This window comes from Typopeltis vanoorti, chromosome 6 (assembly GCF_054136105.1).
Source record: "Typopeltis vanoorti isolate ZY-2024b chromosome 6, IOZ_Tvanoo_1.0, whole genome shotgun sequence".
Classification (NCBI taxonomy): Eukaryota; Metazoa; Arthropoda; class Arachnida; order Uropygi; family Thelyphonidae; genus Typopeltis; species Typopeltis vanoorti.
In genome coordinates, this window is record NC_143554.1 from 46,547,509 (window position 1) to 46,566,040 (window position 18,532).

Here is an 18,532-nt window from a genome sequence, read left to right on the forward strand (position 1 = left end):
ACATGTATAGGTGTACGTGTGCTTGTACATGACAAAACATATATAGAGAGACAATGCATAGGGGCGCCTAAATTTTCTTTGCCAAGGAGCATCAGATACTCTCGGATCGGCCCTGTACAATACAAACTGTCGCGAAAAATATCCTTCACCGCGATCTTTTGATTTCTTGAGTTAGTCAATTTTGTAACCATTATTTTATTTTTATTTATTCATTTAACTCACGGGAATGTATCTTATACTCGTAAACATCTCATATGTAAAATAGAGATCCAAATAGCAAATAGGAGACTGACGCAGTTTAAAAGCTCCTATTTGGCTGACAGTATCGTTTTAAATGTTTTTATGACAATGTAAATTTCCAAGATGAGAAGCCAAACGGCTATTTTTTTCTGGCGAGGTTGATATAAGTTAAGGGGATAAAAATCCCTTATTGTTTTTCAGCCAGTAAGCGAAACTAAGATCGAAAACTACGATCTGTAACGTTTCATGCCGACGAACTGTCAGCGTATCCAAGCGTAAGTGACCACTTGGTAGTGCCACACACAGCTCTTATGAGGGAGCAAGCTCCCTCATAAGAGCTGTGTGTTTTACATTATGAGAAAATATCAAGAACAGTGAGGGATCTTGCTCCACCTTTGCAACGAGCTGCCGTGGTGTGGCACTACCAAGTGGTCACTTACGCTTGGATACGCTGACAGTGCGTCGGCATGAAACGTTACAGATCGTAGTTTTCGATCTTAGTTTCGCTTACTGGCTGAAAAACAATAAGGGATTTTTATCCCCTTAACTTAAATGTAAATTTCCATCTAAAATTCGAGCAGTATCATAATAGTGGCAACAGCAATATCACTAACTATTAAAATTCACATCCGCAAAGTAACTGCTTCTCGATTGTGAATTTTCTGAGATAACTAGAATACAGAAACCAAGTCAGCATAGTAGATAATAGAATAAATACACACACCCAAAATAAAATACAACTCTTCATTGAGAGAAAAAATTAAATGCTGAATGGAAAAAGAATATGTTAAGAAAAACAAAAACAATTAAAGTTCGTTGAACGAAAAACTAAAAAGTTGGCTTAACGAGAAAGTAAAAATACAGCCTACATCTTCCCATAATCTTTATATAAGAAATTTGACTAAAAGAGCGATTCACTTTTCTGTAACGATGCAATTTGAGGAGGTAATTTCTGCAGAACATAGTTATGGTTGCAGGTGAATGCCAAAGGACAAAGTTATCTCAAAGGATAAGATATGCGAAGTTCAGTCCAATAGTATGTATTATTTAGCAGTCAGACAGACGAACAAACGCCTATTTCTGCATAAAAGATTACGAAAGGCTCTTGGAGGGATGTCGCAAGGATGACAATGTTCTATACAACAACAAAATGCTGTGATGATAATGGAAGATTGGGTGTTAAACAAAAGTACTATATCTAAATAATACAGGATGCCATTTACAATTTTTTTTTTTTTTTTTATAATACATACACTCCAGGTAACATAAAGCGAAATCTAAGTATCACATAAAACAAATGAACAGAAAGTAATTAAATACAAGAACTCCTCCTTTTCTGATTTTTCTAAAAACTACAGCGTGGCCTAATTAAACTTCCCATATTCAGATCCTTATGAAGCTCGATCTAACAACCAGAATGTCACCAAATTGGTAGGGAGACTAATCAAGACAAGGGAAAAAGAATTCCGCGAAAAAAAAAAATTAGTTCGAAAAGCCGCCGATTGTATGTATTTATCAAAAAAAAAAAAAATTAAATGGCATCCTGTATTATTTAGATATAGTACTTTTGTTTATCATCCGATCTTCCATTATTATCCCAGCGTTTTGTTGTTGTGTAGAACATTATAGAATATTATATTCCCCCTGTCTCAAGAATGAGACAGGGGGAATATAGCGCTGTTGTGTAACCCAGGAAGCCGAAAATTTGCATAAAATGAAGTTGAACACTAGTTTTGCTGGCATCATCAGAACTATAAGGTAAAGAGAAAACCGCATTCCTATTGATAGTGGCGTTCAAAATTCACCTCACTTTATCGCTTATCGCGCGTTACTTGTAAAGTTACATTACCTTAACGAGTGCAAAGCATCAGCCGCTCTTCGTGATTTTAGACCCCGACAGAACTTGCGTAAAGGTTCTCTGTCAGCTAATGCAGTTAGATCGATGATTCGAAAGTTTGAAGGAACAGGATCTTTGGAAGTTCGACATAGCAGAGGACGGAAACCAGTGCCACCACGGGTAAATGAAGAAGTTTCCACCGCGACTGTCGACAGATCACATGAAAATATTGCTGATAGTAGTAGCAGCGCCCCTGGAGTAGCGCGACAATTGCACATGCCTTATTCCACGGTATGGAAAGTCTTAAGCAAAATGATTACATTTTATCCATGCAAGTCACCCGCGTACAGCAGCTGCTACACGATGATTATGATAAGCAACTGACATTTGCTCTGACGTTTCTCGTCAGATTGGAAGTCGACGATGCTTGGCCTTGGAATATTCTGTGGAGAGATGTGGCGCATTTTTATCTGAATGGAACTGTAAACACTCAAAATTGTCGAATTTGGGCTTCAAAATGACATGCGCTCCAGGAACTCCCCTATATTCACCGAAAATTACCGTTTGGTGTGGCTTCACAGCAGATTTTATAATAGGGCCATTCTTTTTTGAAGACATCACTCCGACAGGACCAGTAACGTCTTCCATTACGGCAGGGAAATATCGTGATATGCTGAAAAATTTCATTTCGCAACTTCAGCCGTCTGAATGAGACCAATTTTTAGCACGATGGAGCACCTCCCCACATTGTACAACGCTTCTATAGCATCACTTCACAGCAAAAAAAAAAAAGTGATTAGTAGCTTCTTTCCAGTTCCATGGCCCAATCGCTCCCTGACATTACACCATGCGAATTTTTGTTGTGGAATTACCTGAAGGCCAACGTCTATCATGGCTGTGTCTCCAATTTGGCAACCTTAAAGGACAACGTATCACGGACTGTGACGAAACATTCCTTCAGACATGTTACATTCTGCTGTTGAGAATGCTGTGTACAGGATGCAATTTCTAGACTACGAGAACGGTGGTCACAGTGACCCAGGTCCTCTTTCGTATGGGTGATCTCAATATGTTTGAGTATAGTAACTAATTAATGTGCTAAATTAAATTGACATTAAATGTTTTATTGCTGCGTTATCATAAGTGCAACACATAAAGGTAATTTTTTATTTTCAGTTTAGTTGTTATTTATTTGTCTGTCCATTTGAACTTTTTTTTTACATTGTTCAATACAAGCTGAATAGGAGAAGTTTAATTGTGGCCACCTGTAGTTTGAAATCTGTAGTAGTAGTAGTAGTAGTAGTATTTCACACTGAAGGGGAGAACTCAGCACAATAATTATCGCACACATGATAAAATTTGCAACGAAGTGCGGCTGTAATTAAATGAATTCTGCATGTGCATGTTCATAGCCCTGTCTTATTAAGTTAGCCTGCAGACTGTATAAAACGAAAATGTTCACACGTTAACATCAAGAAAAGTACAAATAAAAATAGTCGCGAATAGAAGTATTCAGATAACTAATTCTTTCAAATATATTTTAAAGATTACAAAACATTTTCATTTGTACGTGAACCTCAATACTTTTTGGATCTACTAATGTGATTGAGAATAAGCTTTAAGGATGTTTTTATAACTAACATGTAAAAACAACCTTAATGCTTATAATATCTACCTAACTTCAAATTATGCACTCAGCTATAATTCCTCCTAAAACACTTCAGTGCTTGTGTAATATTAGAATTAACTTCGAGGAAGCTACACCGCTTTGCCGATGTATTTAAGTCTGTTACCATGAGGGAAACCTTAATATTCCCTCATGTTACCTGATAGTGGAGCTTAATTATTGTTTATAAGGTCCGTGGTCAAACTTTAATTTCGTAATGGGGCATTAAGTTTCTGACACCAATGAACACTTTTCCTTTCGCATTAGACTTTATCTCATTTCATAAATATTTGTTTCGAAATAATATTTGATAGAACTTATTTTTACGAAAATTACAAATTATTATATTAAATTACACTATTACATTATATAACCTTAACTATTTTGCACTAGGTAAAAAAAACATTTAGATATTTGTATTAAATAGTATGATAAGTAAACATTCATAAGATTTAAGCGCAGTTTTGAATTCACTAGCATACAATAGATCATGATATAAGAAAATAAACAAATAAATTAAAAAGAAAAGAAGGGGAAAACAAGGAAATGATAATTTATAATGATAAAAAAGATGCATTTCGTAATATCATTAATTACGGTACGATAGGGATACAATTAAACTTCCCCTATCATTACGATTCATTCTCCATAATTCATTAACTTAAAGCAGGGCCGTTTTTTCATATGTGTACGGTGGACAAAATTTTGCCTTTAAAATGATCAGACTGAAACCAACATTGAAATCTCTCCACATATTTTAACTGAGATCCTAAATACCAAATTTAGATATTTAAACGTGAAACTATGATTACCATTTAAAATCGTTTTGCCATGTAAAACGGTTCAGGTATAGCGAATAAAGGAGAGAAATCTTTTATTAACTAATCGCGAATTTAAAAATGTACAATATAAGCATATGACCAAATATACACGAGATACATGGAATGGTGGTATGTCTTAAAAATTCCAACCGGAGTGCCTGAACTTATGCGTATTTATAAAAGTGAGTCGTTTTTCTTTTATGGTGCTTTTTTGTTATTTTTTTTTGTTGTATGGTTATTTCTCAAAATTCTGCACAAAGCACGCACTTGTAAAGCAGCAAAACATTTACAAACCTTCGATATAGCTTCTTATCTTCTTTATCATTGCTATCGAACATTCCCTTTTTTTATTTTTGTAGGCTTTTCCACTTGTCAGAAACTGCCCGTTCTCAGATTCCATTCCCTATGATTTTTCCAGTCCTCATCGTGTAAGCCTATTTTCTTCATAATTATCACAATGGTCTCTCTCCACGTAGCCTTCGGTCTTCTTATTTTCCTCCACCAATTCATATTTCTAAATTGCACTGGTTCTCTCATTCTTTGGACGTGTTCATTCCATTTCAAAACACGTGCCTCCAATCCTCTCCGTAATAGGCTAATCAACTTCCATCTCTGTTGGAATACATGCATCCCGCAGACAGACGATTCATACGAGCGGCTCGTCAAAACCATTCCTGGTTCGAATAGCTGTTCGTGCCTGTCCTGTTCGAAATGTTATGGCCACTTTGCATTGGTCGGACTTATCCATCACGAGCCTAGTTACTTGAAGCCATTCACTGATTTTATGGTGCCCACCTGTGACTCAGGATCTGTTGCGCTGTTACCTCCAACTGCTAGATACTTAGTGTTACAGACAGACTGACTTTTAGATCCCAACATTTAAATACATCCAATAGTTTCCTCATCCGGCCACATATTCAACATCCACTTTGTCCTGTGCGAGGATCACCTAATCATCGGCAAAAAAGGAAGACAATGAAAGACATGTCCTCTTCATGGAGCAGGCAATAAGGTATTTCAATCCTCCAATGAATCTAAGTAGATCGTAAACAACGTTGGTGACATGCAGCATCCCTGCCTGAGCCCCTTGCTAGTATTAAATTCCTCGAGAGTTGGTTATCAATCTTTAGAGCAAACCTGAATCCCTGATACATCTCCTCTGCATCATCTCTACTGTTTCTTCATCTATTCCTGCTCTCTTCAATGCCTCGCACGTCTTCCTTGTGACGGTATCATAAGCTTTTTCCAGATCTGCAAAAATCAAATGGAAGATCACACGTTCATCTATAATTTTCTATAAGATCAGATACTTCACGTTAAACATAGGATCTAGCATTATCATGCAAAATGAGGTATACCCGTCCTTAGTCTTAGTCCGGAAACAATAATACCAAAAAAAGACGGGAAAAAAGTGCACAACATTTTCACTCAGTCTGGCTTACAACGTGCGAAGGTGGAAATTACATCATTCCACGATACACGCATGCGCAGTATACAAAACCTTTGAAATGATTCTCGTAGAAATATAACCTCTGACTATTTTAGCCACTGCATATTCTCCTTATTATTATGGCTTCACAGCGCAATATGAGTTTTGGGTTTTTGAATTTTTTGCCCCCAATCCTGTCTGTACAAACTTTACTTCTCCAGTTTGGACATAGTCTGATATTGCTTTTTGCACTAATGATATATCCATCTTGTTCTTTGTTTTCTTTTGGTCTTTTACCAAGAATGTTACTATTTACGTCATCTTAAGAATACTCTCATTTTCCATACGAAAACATGTCCTGCCTACGGAAATGTTTTGAATTTGATTAAAGCAGATATCGTGGATTCTTTACAGAATTTGATTTTCCAGAGAGCTTTATGATTCTTTGGGCAAAATAATTTTCTAAGGATTTTCCTTTCAAAAGCTGATATAAAATTCTCCACTCCTGCCATAAATATTCAGGACTCACATCCACATGTAACAACAGGACGAATTATCGATTCATATATTGTAACTTTAGTCTTCCAATGAATATCGTTTGAACTGATGAGTACACACGAGAGAGAGAGAATGAAAACCCTGATTACCATTCTTTCTCCGATTCTGCATTTTCACCATCCTATTTAGTTGGCTAGTGATCATTATTCCTAAATATTTAAATTGTTTTCACTTTTTCTATTTCAAGGTTCCCAGCAAACGGTTGCCACTACAAATGGTCCGATTAAAATTAAAACTGAAAGGACTCATAAAGTTCCTGAAAATCCCTAATTTCGTTAAATTCCATCGCGTCGGGTGGAATTTAAGATTACTGTCATTTTGTATCGTTTTGCTGTAAATAAAACTGAGTTGAGCGGACAAATTAGTCGAAATGCCAAATTTAGTTACATTCCGGAAGAATCGCCAAAGGGAACATACCACTTAGTATAATTTCGAAATTATTGCAAAATTTTACTGATGCAGATAGTCCGATGGAAAAACGAAAATTGATATGTCTCAATAATTTTTTGTAGATTACAATTATTGTCATTTTCCATACGAAAAACATGTACCACATACTACAACTTTTTGAACTCGATTAAACTAGATATTGTGGATTCTTTATAGAGCTGGATCCACCAGAGCAGAAGAAAATAACATGTGTACGGGCAGATGGAACAAACTAACCATTGCCAAAGATGGTCATGTGCCTCTCAGCATACAAGTTAATTCAGTTTTCACAACTCAAAAATTGCTTACGTCATGCTTATTTGCTTTTTTTATTGCTCACTTATTTGCTTGCTTTATATCACGAAGATTAGATACTGAAATGGTTCATGAATTCAATATGAGTTTAGTGCAGTCATCCTAAAATATGCAAAGTCAGATAAATTGCCCATCCTCAATGTCGGAATTATAACCAATGATGCTTTCGGTTCTGGTTCCTTCCGTATAAATTTATATTACTTATATGAACTTTTTAATTTATAGGACAAAGTTATCAAGATGTAAGATTTAACGTGAAGGAAATGGATCAACGGTGTCTCGACTGTATATGTCAGGTAAAATTTATATATAAAAATATCTCTTTTTATACAAACTTCTCATATAAATCCTAGACTCCGAAAAATATATATAAACAAAAATTGATTAAAACTTATTAAAGGCTATATGGATAATATATTTTCACGCAAGGCATTTATTTTTCATTCTCAACATTTTAATTAAGAAATCACAATTTAACCTTAAATCACAATCACAAAGCAGTAACTCTTCAGCCAAGTACCGCAGTAAGTTGAGTTACTGACGACTCATTACAAGAATCATTAGGATCAAAATTCGACCTGCAGTAACTCTGATTCTAAATTGAATTTTATCTGTTTACTTTTATTAGACAGACGTACTCAACAGGACACAATGTGCCAAATCAAATTAATAAAATAAAACAACACAGCATCTTAATTGTGAGAAATACAAAACATCGTTTTATCTTCTGACACAAGCATTTCTATCATTCAAACTGATTTCTGCCAAATTTAAAATACGACTGTTTCTTGCTGAAGTTTCCCTGAGAAATTCAGGTTAACTGGACTGTCACATTGTTCGAGTAACTGTGCCTAATCTGAGACATAATTTGGAATCCCGAAATAACTCGTGAAATAACATTCCACAATGACGGACACACCCACTCCTATAGATATTTAAACATTTTTGCGAAGTTGCCTGAAAATGCTAAAGCAATTTCTCTTCCTTGCCGACAAATATCTCTATAGGGAACGTTTTCAAATAATTTCAATCAAACTAGAATCTAGATGTTCCATACATTACATAAGGTCCCTTTCAACACAGTCAGATTAAACAACGACTCCTCTATAGATCTGTAAGTAAGCCTTATATTCAGTAAATTTGGAAGGTAATCGTTTGTTTAGTTGCTCGATTATCAGTATATTCCAGCACAATAGGACCAAAACGGATGGAGCGAGGATGAGAAGGATGTACTGCAATTTCACAGGAAGCTCTACGGATCACTTCGTTGAACTGGTTTCAGGCAACTTGGAATATAGTTACTTCTTATGTTGCTTATGTTCCTTTATGAATTTCAGCAATCGGACTAAAAGGGCGTAAGATTTACAGATATACGATTCTTTCACTGACATCTTTGCTGTTCGTAATTTTGAACCACTTTAGACCAAATTTGGAATACAGTAGTGTTTTTTGTCCAATCAAACTAAACTAGAGGAGACACCAAAACAAAATGTGTCGTTCCGCCGAGATATTCGTCGGCTGGTTTACCAACTTCCTCTACAAAATAAGTAAGTCAATATTAAGAAATCATGAACTTGGCGGCATTTAGAAGATTCTTTGGTCACTGCACAGCAGACTACTGGAAAGAAGTATCAAATCACGATATACTCTTCGAATCGGATGGATGTGTCAGAGTGTCGGCTTTCAGTCAATTGTATTAATCATATATCATTGTAATACCATTTCTAACAATGTGGAAGTGGATGCTGTTATGGTGTTTAAATGCCTGGAGTTAAAATGGAACCTCATCCTTTGTTGCAGTGCCTAGAAAAAAAATTAGCATCAAACGTTACATCGATATTCTGAACGATTCTGTAATCCCTACCCTGTGGCAGTTATGTGGAAGTGCCTGCTGAATGTCCAGGCAATAACGTGTACCATATTATACGGTGACACTTCAAGGGCTGTGGAGATGATTTGAGAATCTGAAAACACAAAGATAAAAAGAGCAGCACAAGACTCCCAATCCGAATTCTAAATGGGAACCTTTAGTAAGATTCAAAATATGTTGAAAGAGTAATCAACACCTTCGACAGCAATTGAGGAAAGGACTTCTATGTTGGTGACGGAATGTTTATGAACATTTATTGGAAAGTCAACAAAATCTTTTTTGTCCAATATTACGAATCTTTGAATACGAGAGAGCTTATTTTTTACAGCAGATTAATAAAATGAAATTTCTCAATAGGAAAATTTTCAAAATAGATCTTAATGCTTTTTGGAAGTATACCATGGGCGATTTTACATTTTCAAAAGTGAAGCAGGCCAAATTAAAAATAAGTTTCGAATCCAAATAATAACTGATCAACAACTCGAAAGTCGTTTAAGAATATTTTTACACAACTCTCGGCTAATTTTGCAATTTTTTCTTTTTTTTGCTTTCACAGTAACTTTGTTATTTTTGATATAATTATTTTGTACACATAAATGTTTAATGCTCAAAAATAATGATCGGATTAAAAAATGTGTTCTTACTAGAAATAACGCATAATAACAGAAAATTACTCTCACTGACTATTTATAATCCTTAAAAATAATTACAAAGCAAACATGGGCGTCTTTTTACTCCTTTCTGTGACTTTTAAGTTACTAATATTCTTGATTATCAGGAATTAAAACAAATATTTATGGTTTCATTATCAGAAAACATAATAAGCTGGTTGGTTTGGTTTATAGTTTATCTGGCACAAAAACTGCATAGTGTGCAGTTTTTGTGCCAGATAAACTGCACACTATGCAGAAAAAAGGTCATACTGTGCCATACTAAGGTTACAACCAGGGGCGGCTTGTGAATAGGTACTGCGGAACTGCATCACCCACAATTTTTCTCGATATATAAATATATTTATTAATTTATTTATAGTTGCTTGTAATATTTAATTTTGTCCGCGCGTGGTTATGCGCTTTGCAACCATATGCCTGGGGAAGGAGTGTCCTAGGTTCGATTCCCGTCGACGACGTGAGGAGCTGAAGGATCTTCCTCAGCCATAGCCAAGTTAGCCGCCGGTCCTGGGCGTGGACAGCAGGGTTTTTTCATAAAACCCTATCCACGCAAGCAGGCGAACGGGCCCCGTGAACACACACACGGATTACAGTCATGAACATCGCCCTTAGGGGATGCAGCAGAGGAGTGGCGAACCAGCTGCATTAATACGACAGTAACCCTTCATTAAGAGGGGACTCAACCCGTCCTAGGACGGACGAGAGGGATAGGATTTAATTTTATCATTAACAATCCTATACAATTCTCTTATTTTTTATAAAAAATAATAAAAATCCATCTTGTAGCACTTAGGAGGGCGACAGGACGCTAGCAGCAGTGTATTTACCACAGTGTCATATCGCTACGCGCGCAAGCATATGCGCGTCATAGTGAGATGCGAGCTATTAGCGTAATGCGGCACTGTCCATAGAGAGATGCGAGCTATTAGCGTAATGTGTCACTGTCCGTCGCGCAGTTCCACTGTTGTTTATATGCAGTTTGCGCCAGTAGTAGAGTGTTCGTAGTGCTTATCGTGTTTACTCTGTCTCTTTAAATATTTGGATTACAATTAAAAACGTAACATGTGTTATCGTTTTTATTTTAGAACATTATTATGTTCTAATATCATTGTTATGATAATGGATTTTATTTTTAAGTAATTTTGAATTATACCAAACTGTATAATTTTATCGATAATAAACAATATGTTTTCATGTTTAATTTTTTTTTTAATTTTTACCATAATTTTGATATTTTATCCAAACACGTATGCAATGTGTATTTCGAAAGTTGCAGCACCCCCACGATTTCAAGCCACGAGCAGCCACTGGTTACAACTTACATAAGCAGTTAAAGAAAATTGTAAACAATATGCCTATACAAAAATTAGGTTCCACAAAGCAGCATCTACATAGAAACAGAATTGCTGCAGAGGGCACAGCAACACACAAGGTTAAAGGTTACAGTAATACAAAAAATATATACAAGTTAAATAAATAAAATGCGTGTACAAGATACCAAGCCAAGGAATGCAGTATCTAATAGTTAAAATTATAACAGATGTTTTTACAGCCATACATAAATAAGTAAAAAGGAATTATTATACAACATGCATGCATAAAAATAACATTTGGCAATGTGGTATCTACATATAAACAAAATTACAAGAAGGTTATACAAATATACAAGGTGTCCTACAGCAATACATAATTAGTCAACAAAAAAAAATAGTAAATAACATGTATGCACAAAAGTTAAGCTGGGCAATGCAGTATCTACATACAAAAAAATTACTGCAGCATTTAAGGCAGTACATAATTAGAAAACAATACAAGTTAATAAACAAAATGCATGTACAACACCAAACCAAGGAATGCAGTATCTACATATAAGATTACTGCAATAAGATTACAACAAATGTTATTGCAGTAATACATAGAGTTAAAGAAATTATTATACAATATGTATGCATAAAAATTAAGTTTAGCAGTGTGGTATTTACATATTAACAAAGTTACAACAAGGTAACACAAGGCTACAGAAATACAGAAATTAAATTAATAAATAATATATACATTAGTACTCAACTGCTGCACATATACATCACAAAACATTACATATTTTGTAATATATACATAAAAACGTTAAGTGAAGCAATACAATATTACACATAAACAAAATTACAGTCAAATGTGTTTGTATAAATTAATTCTTTGTAAAAAATTAAAAACACCGTTCAATCTGCCCGAGTCTGTCAGCATCTGCCTGAGTGAATATGGTCTGGCCAGGTAGGCAAAAATTTCATTCCTCCCTCATGCGAAGTGCTGGCACTCTACCAGTATATGATAATTAGTGAGATGTGTATTGCATTTTTCACACATGGGAGGGTCATTAGCTATCAGTAAATAAGAATGTGTAAGATGACTGTGACCTATGCGTAGCCTAGTGAGAACAACTTCCTCTCTTCTCTTTATTCGTTGACTAGAATGCCAATGCTTAATTTCAGGTTTAATGTCATATAATTTGTTTGTTAATGCTTCTCACCATGATGACTGCCATTGAGCAATTAGCTTTGACCGTATAAACTATCTGTAGTCTGTATATGGTACTATCAAACAGTACGTGGAGAAAGTTTGAGCTGATTTAGCAGCTGCATCTGTAGCCTCATTTCCCTTAATTCCAATGTGGCTGGGAATCCAGCACAACAGAACACTAAAATTAAGGATTTTCATTTTGTGAAACAGGTGTAACACCTCATCAAGTACTGGATGTGGATTATACATAGGAGAGGAGATAGCCTGTAAAGAGCTCAATGAGTGTATATATACACTTTTGGTAGCAGTTTTCTTTTATATGAACAAGTGCAAGCTGAATGGCATGTAATTCTGCTGTATAATTATTGCAATCAAGTGGGATCTGGTTGGAGATAATAATGTCAGGAAACACAACAGCACTGCCAACAGAGGTATTAGTTCTTGAACCATCAGTATAGATAGGCAAGAAATCAGAGTGTGCTGCTCTGTGTGCATTAAACAACTGGAGGTAGACAGATGATGGAGTATGAGATTACTGTAGCTGAAAAAGTAAGAGGTTGCAGGATGTTTTGCAAACCTGCCATGGAGGGATGCTGTTTCCATCGAAGGTTCCGTCGAAGGTTCATTTGCTTCAACATAAAGACTCTGAGTGGGTGATGTGCGAAAGGCACCAGTAGCTATTCGTATGCCTTGATGATGGATGGAATCCAACCATCGCAGGTTACTCTGTGTTGCAAAACCATAGACTTGAGACCCATAATCCAGCTTTGAACGTATAAGAGTACGATAAAGATGGAGCAATGAAGCTCGATCAGCACTCCACTCAGTAGAGGATAGAGTGCGAAGAGGGTTCAATGCTCTCTTGCACTTTTCTCTTAGTTGACGAATGTGTGCTAGAAATGTAAGTTTACTGTCAAAGATCAGTTCCAAGAACTTGGCTTCTGTTGTTCTGAACAAGCTACTGGAATAATAGTGCGTCCCATTCTTAATTCAGGATCTGGGTGAAGAGTGCGTTTTCGAAGTGTACACAGACATTTTTTCTGTTGAAAACCTAAACCCATTACTAAGAGCCCACAGAGAAATATGATCAATTTCTTGTTGAAGTTGTCTTTCAATTACCCTCATGTTACGGGGGGGGGGGAGTAGAAAAAAATTGTGAAGTCATCAACATGTAGAGCATTGTCTACAGTGGGAGGAAGCTATTCGGTAATTGAATTAATTTTGACAGCGAAAGTGTCACACTTAAGATATTCGAGATAGCGTATTTCCCACTGTGACTTGAAAAATTCGCCTGGAAAGAAAGTTTTTAATAAATACAGGAAGGTATCCTTTAAGACCCAAGTTATAGAGGTTTTTTAATATGCCATATCTCCAGGCTGTGTCATAAGCATTTTTCCATGTCAAAAAAAAAAACTGAAACAAAGTGTTCTTGCTTCAGAAATGCATATTTTATACAAGTTTCTAAACGAACCAAATGGTCTAAAGTTGAGCGATGTCTACGGAAGCCACATTGTGTATTGGAGAGAAGATTGTTGCTTTCTAAATACCGGAGAAATCTGGCATTAACCATTTTCTCTAGTATCTTACAAAGACGGCTAGTCAGAGCAATGGGTCGATAATTATTTACATGTGTTGGATCTTTTGTTGGTTTTAGAATAGCAATGACAATTGACTTTGGAATTTGGAAACTCTTCCTCTGCAAGTATTCTATTGTATAGTAGGAGAAGGAGATCCATAGATGATGGAAGGTTTTTATCATTTCATAATGGATGTCATCAGGCCCTACTGCACTAGGGTGAGATAGTAGGAGAGCTCTTTTTAGTTCCTCCTTAACAAATGGCTCAAGAACATTGGTAGAAAAATTTAGCCTTTGTTCCTCTTGCTGTTCTTTCAGAATTAAAAATTCAGGAGAATATGACGTTGTTGCTGAGATTCTGGCAAAATTTTCTCCCAGAGTGTCTGTAATGGCTTTGGGATCAACAATAACACTTCCACTATGGTCTAAGGTAAACAAACAATATGTTCTATATCTGCCTTTCATTTTCCGGATTTTATCCCATACAATTTTTAGACTGGTCATTTGATTAATTGATGTAGTAAATTGGATTCATGATTGTTTTTGACTCTGATGCCTCACATAGCGTGCTTTGGCTCGAGCACGCTTGAAAGCTATCAGGTTTGATGTGGTAGGGATATCTATGAAATATATTCCATGCTCTGTGTTGATCTTTTTTGGATGTCTGACATTCTGGATTCCACCAAGGCTTTGGATAGAGTGGAAACCGAGATGATGTTTCGGGGATGGAGACTGTTGCTGCCTGGACAATGCACTCTGTTATACATTTACCGCTTCATTGATAGACGTCTGACTGATGGCATCAGCATTACATTTTGCAAGATGAGAGAAAGTGTTCCCGTCAGCCTGGTCCATTTTCCATATAGGTATCCGTGTGGGTGAACATCGTTCCTGTGAAGACATTGTGCAGAGAACAGCAAAGTGATCACTTAAATATATGTTCTCTTCAATGTCCCACGTGAGCAGTGGAAGAATGGAAGGGGAGCAGATTGTAAGATCAATTGCAGAATATGAACGGGTAGACATATGGAAGAAAGTATTGAGTTTATTATTTAAAAGGGAGATGCTATTATTATCAAGAATTCTTTCAATCATTCGACCTCGTCTATTAGTGTTGACACTACCCCATAGAGTATTGTGACCATTAAAGTCACCCATCAAAAGTATGGGTTCAGGCAGTTGCGAGATAAGGTTATCAAGATCAATTTCATTTAACTCAGCACTTGGTGGTAAATAAATTGAACATACTGTAATAAGAAATCCCACGGAGAAGCAAATCGCTACTGCTTCCAGAGAAGTATTAAGTAGGACCTAATGGAAAGGTATATGATTGCCCAATAGGATAGCTACTCCTCCATGAGCAGGACCACCTCCATTTGATGTAGTAAATCCTATCTGATGTAGTCTATCCTTGCGTACAACAGTGAAATTCCTAAAGGCAGGGTCCTGATTGGGTCTTAAGTAAGTTTCCTCCAGACAGAAACAGTGTTTCTGTTTCTGCAACAAAAATATTGATAACATCGATATTCTGGCGAAATCCACGACAGTTCCTTTGTACAATTTTTCCTATTGTTTTGTTTTTATAGACTTGTCTGGTTTTCGGGAGGTTGAGGGCTTACCTTTGTCATATTTATATTTATCAATTGTTTTGGGGAAGTATGGATGGTCAGTATCCATCTCTTCCTCTGGTAGAGTATTCAATACGTCTGATGCGTTAGGATCAGTTGGTAAGTTAGTTTACTTTCACTGGGTCTGAAGTATCCATTTTTTCTGTGAGAGTATCTTTAAGTGATATTTTTGCCATAATTTTTTGACAAGTAAGTTTTCATCGAGTGGGATCATTTTTGGAGTTGTCCCTGGAGTAAAGCCATAGGTCATGTGATTGATACGCTTAACAGAGAAGTACTTGTGATCATATGTGCAGGTATGGTGAAATTATCAGATGGTGGAACAGACATACAAACTTGAGTTGCTACTGCCACTTTCTTAATTGTTACCTTCTCAGCATAAGAGGATCTCAGAGCAGGTGTGATAGTGGCTAGCTTTCTTTGTGCATCCTGGTATGTTATGTTTTGCTCTGTTTTCATTCTTTGTATTTCTTTTTCATCTTCCAATTTCTGACATGCACAAGAGTAAGCTGGATGATCTCCCTGACAGTTGACATATTTAACTTTTTTTTGCGCAGCAAGATTTGTTATCATGCTCTTTACTGCCACATCGAGCACAGGTAGTAGAACCACGAAAGGCAGTTTGGGCATGTCCATATCTCTGACATTTAAAGCATCTCAGTGGGTTAAGGATGTACATTCTAAACAGGACATCTGAAATACCCTGCTTTTACAGATGTTGGAGGCTTCGGTGTGTCAAAGGTAAGGATGATGTTCTTGGTTGGAATTAGGCGATCATCCCTACGTATCGGGATGCGCCTCACACTTATCACTCCTTGATCTTTAAGTTCTGAACATATCTCCTCATCAGGAACATCAAGGAGATCCCATTCTGATATCTCTCCTCTACAGGAGTTAAGTGTTTTATGAGGTGTTACTGTAATTTGTATTCCACCCATTGTTGTTAATCTCAGTAGTTTTTCGGAATGTTGCTGATACAATGTTTCCACAAGGTCATCACCTGAACGCAATTCTTAACAGTTCTGAGAGGTCCTGCCAGTCCTTCTAAATATTTTTGAATAAAGAAGGGTGACATTTTCCAATTGTTTTTTTACCTGTAGCATGAATGATTAAAAATGTTAGCATCATATATCTTTTGTTTCTTACTTCTGTTTCCATATGCTGTATCTACGGTATCAATACTTGGTTGGGACTTTGTTAGGGCCCCCTGAAACATTTGAGGATGAAGGATTCATGCTCAAGAAGTTTTTGATTTGCCGCCAGAGCTCCCCGCCCACCATAGAGCCACACATGGACGCCCACTGCCTGGCAAGCAATGACTGCGCTCAGGAGTGGAACGCCAGGGCGATACCGGCACTACAGCAAGCCTAGGATCCCGACCCCGGACCATGGGGTGAGAGATTTACTGCAACACCGTTGACCCTCGCAGGCAAGCCCACTAGCCTATTGATCCTGGCTGGGCCATCCAGGACCGCCTGTCTTGCCGAAGCAGGGGCCAAAGCAGTGCAAGACTACTAGGATCCCTCTTTCCGGATGTCCATGGGTCGCACCGCACGGCAAACACGGCGGCGGCAGGGCGTTGGATCCCAGTGATGGTAGTCTGGAAAAAAGGATAGTGAAAAAGACTCAGGAGAAGTAGAGCGAAGAATACGGGAAGAAAAGCAAAGAAAAAGAGGAAGAATGAAAAGAGTCAGTACCATCACTGGGAGGTCCCCTCCACCATGAACAGGTGTCCCACATGGAGGGGTAATAGGCTGGCCTAAATCAATTTTATCTTTAAGAAAACTCTCTGTGCAACTGTATTCTGAGACTAAATTTTTTTATAGATTTTAAATTTCTTAAGATATAAAATATTCCATACTAGTAAATAACGAATATTTTAAGAAATATCATCCATACTGGAATTAATAATCAGTTGCTTACACGCATTTTAGACAAACATAAGATTTGACAATAATATAACTACCTGCAATCCAACATTCAACTATCCGATATTTCACTTTGCATACAAGGAATTTGATTTTCCTCCCTTAGTTTGAAGCAAAGCAACTGGATTCGAGATTCTGAGAATAATAAATAAATAAATAAATAAAAACTAGTGACGCTAGCGGAAGAACATTTTACAGAGAAGAACAATGTGCTGAAATATTTTCAAAATCTCTAGAATGCCTTTACTACAACGTTCTCTCACTTTTCTGGCTGTGGGTTACTTGGACAAATTATATAAATCAACGACCCACTAACCCCATTGTCCACGCTTCACCGATAAGGTCACATATTATCACCAGAGGTGATACATATCCTACATATGCCGTTTTAAGTACAAATTGTGTAGCAGTTGCCAACTGCTACACAATTTTGCATAGACAAACTTAATATTTTTCAGTGGAAAATTAAGTCGAGGTTAGGAATGGGATGTATTGTGAATTAAACCAAAAAGTGAGACACCTATAACGTATTTCATTCTTTACTCCGGTTCAAGCATTAAAGAAATTAAGTTTGTGCAAATAGGTACAAAAAATATATTAATGCGAAGAATGACTAAAACTGCTTTCTGTCAAGTTCCAAGCTACAAATATTCATCATGTGGCAAAATATCATGCACATGATTATATTTAAATTAAACAAATTATGTTAAACAACTTTTTAATTAATGATATTTTAATATATCGTATTCTAAACTGTATCTGAAAATTTACGAACTAAGATAAAAAAAATATTACTAATAAAATTCTATCGCAATTATTAATTTGCCGAGGACCACACTTCGAGAAAGGCTGCTTTAGAAAAACTTATTAGAGAACTCATTTATGTCATGATACGTAGCAAACACCGTGAGAAAGGACCAACCAATTATTCATCGTTATTGCCTATTTTATTAAAATGTTTACCTATAACATAATAATTATACACTATTATGTTAAAAATGTTTAACTCTAATTTTTTGATACAGCATATTTACATTAAACTCCGATAGT

The 18,532-nt window shown here is 36.4% G+C and overlaps 2 protein-coding genes across 3 annotated transcripts in view; one reads left to right on the forward strand and one right to left on the reverse strand.

The window, feature by feature from the left end:
• LOC150105431 (PI-PLC X domain-containing protein 1-like) overlaps positions 1-18,532 on the reverse strand; it is a 165,110-nt gene that overhangs the window by 110,603 nt on the left and 35,975 nt on the right. The window contains exon 1 of one of the 2 annotated variants that reach the window (XM_090394809.1): positions 17,521-17,617. The exons of the other annotated variant lie outside the window; for it this stretch is intronic. The gene's annotated coding sequence lies outside the window, so the exon portion shown is untranslated. Of the gene's footprint in view, positions 1-17,520; positions 17,618-18,532 lie in introns of those variants that run through there. 2 annotated transcript variants of the gene reach the window in all.
• Positions 7,274-18,532, forward strand: part of LOC150105434 (lysozyme 3-like) — a 49,476-nt gene continuing 38,217 nt past the window's right edge. Inside the window, exon 1 of the mRNA XM_090393959.1 lies at positions 7,274-7,591. Coding sequence (XP_090250085.1) covers positions 7,559-7,591 — 33 coding nt within the window. The 5' untranslated portion in view covers positions 7,274-7,558. The remainder of the gene's footprint in view (positions 7,592-18,532) is intronic.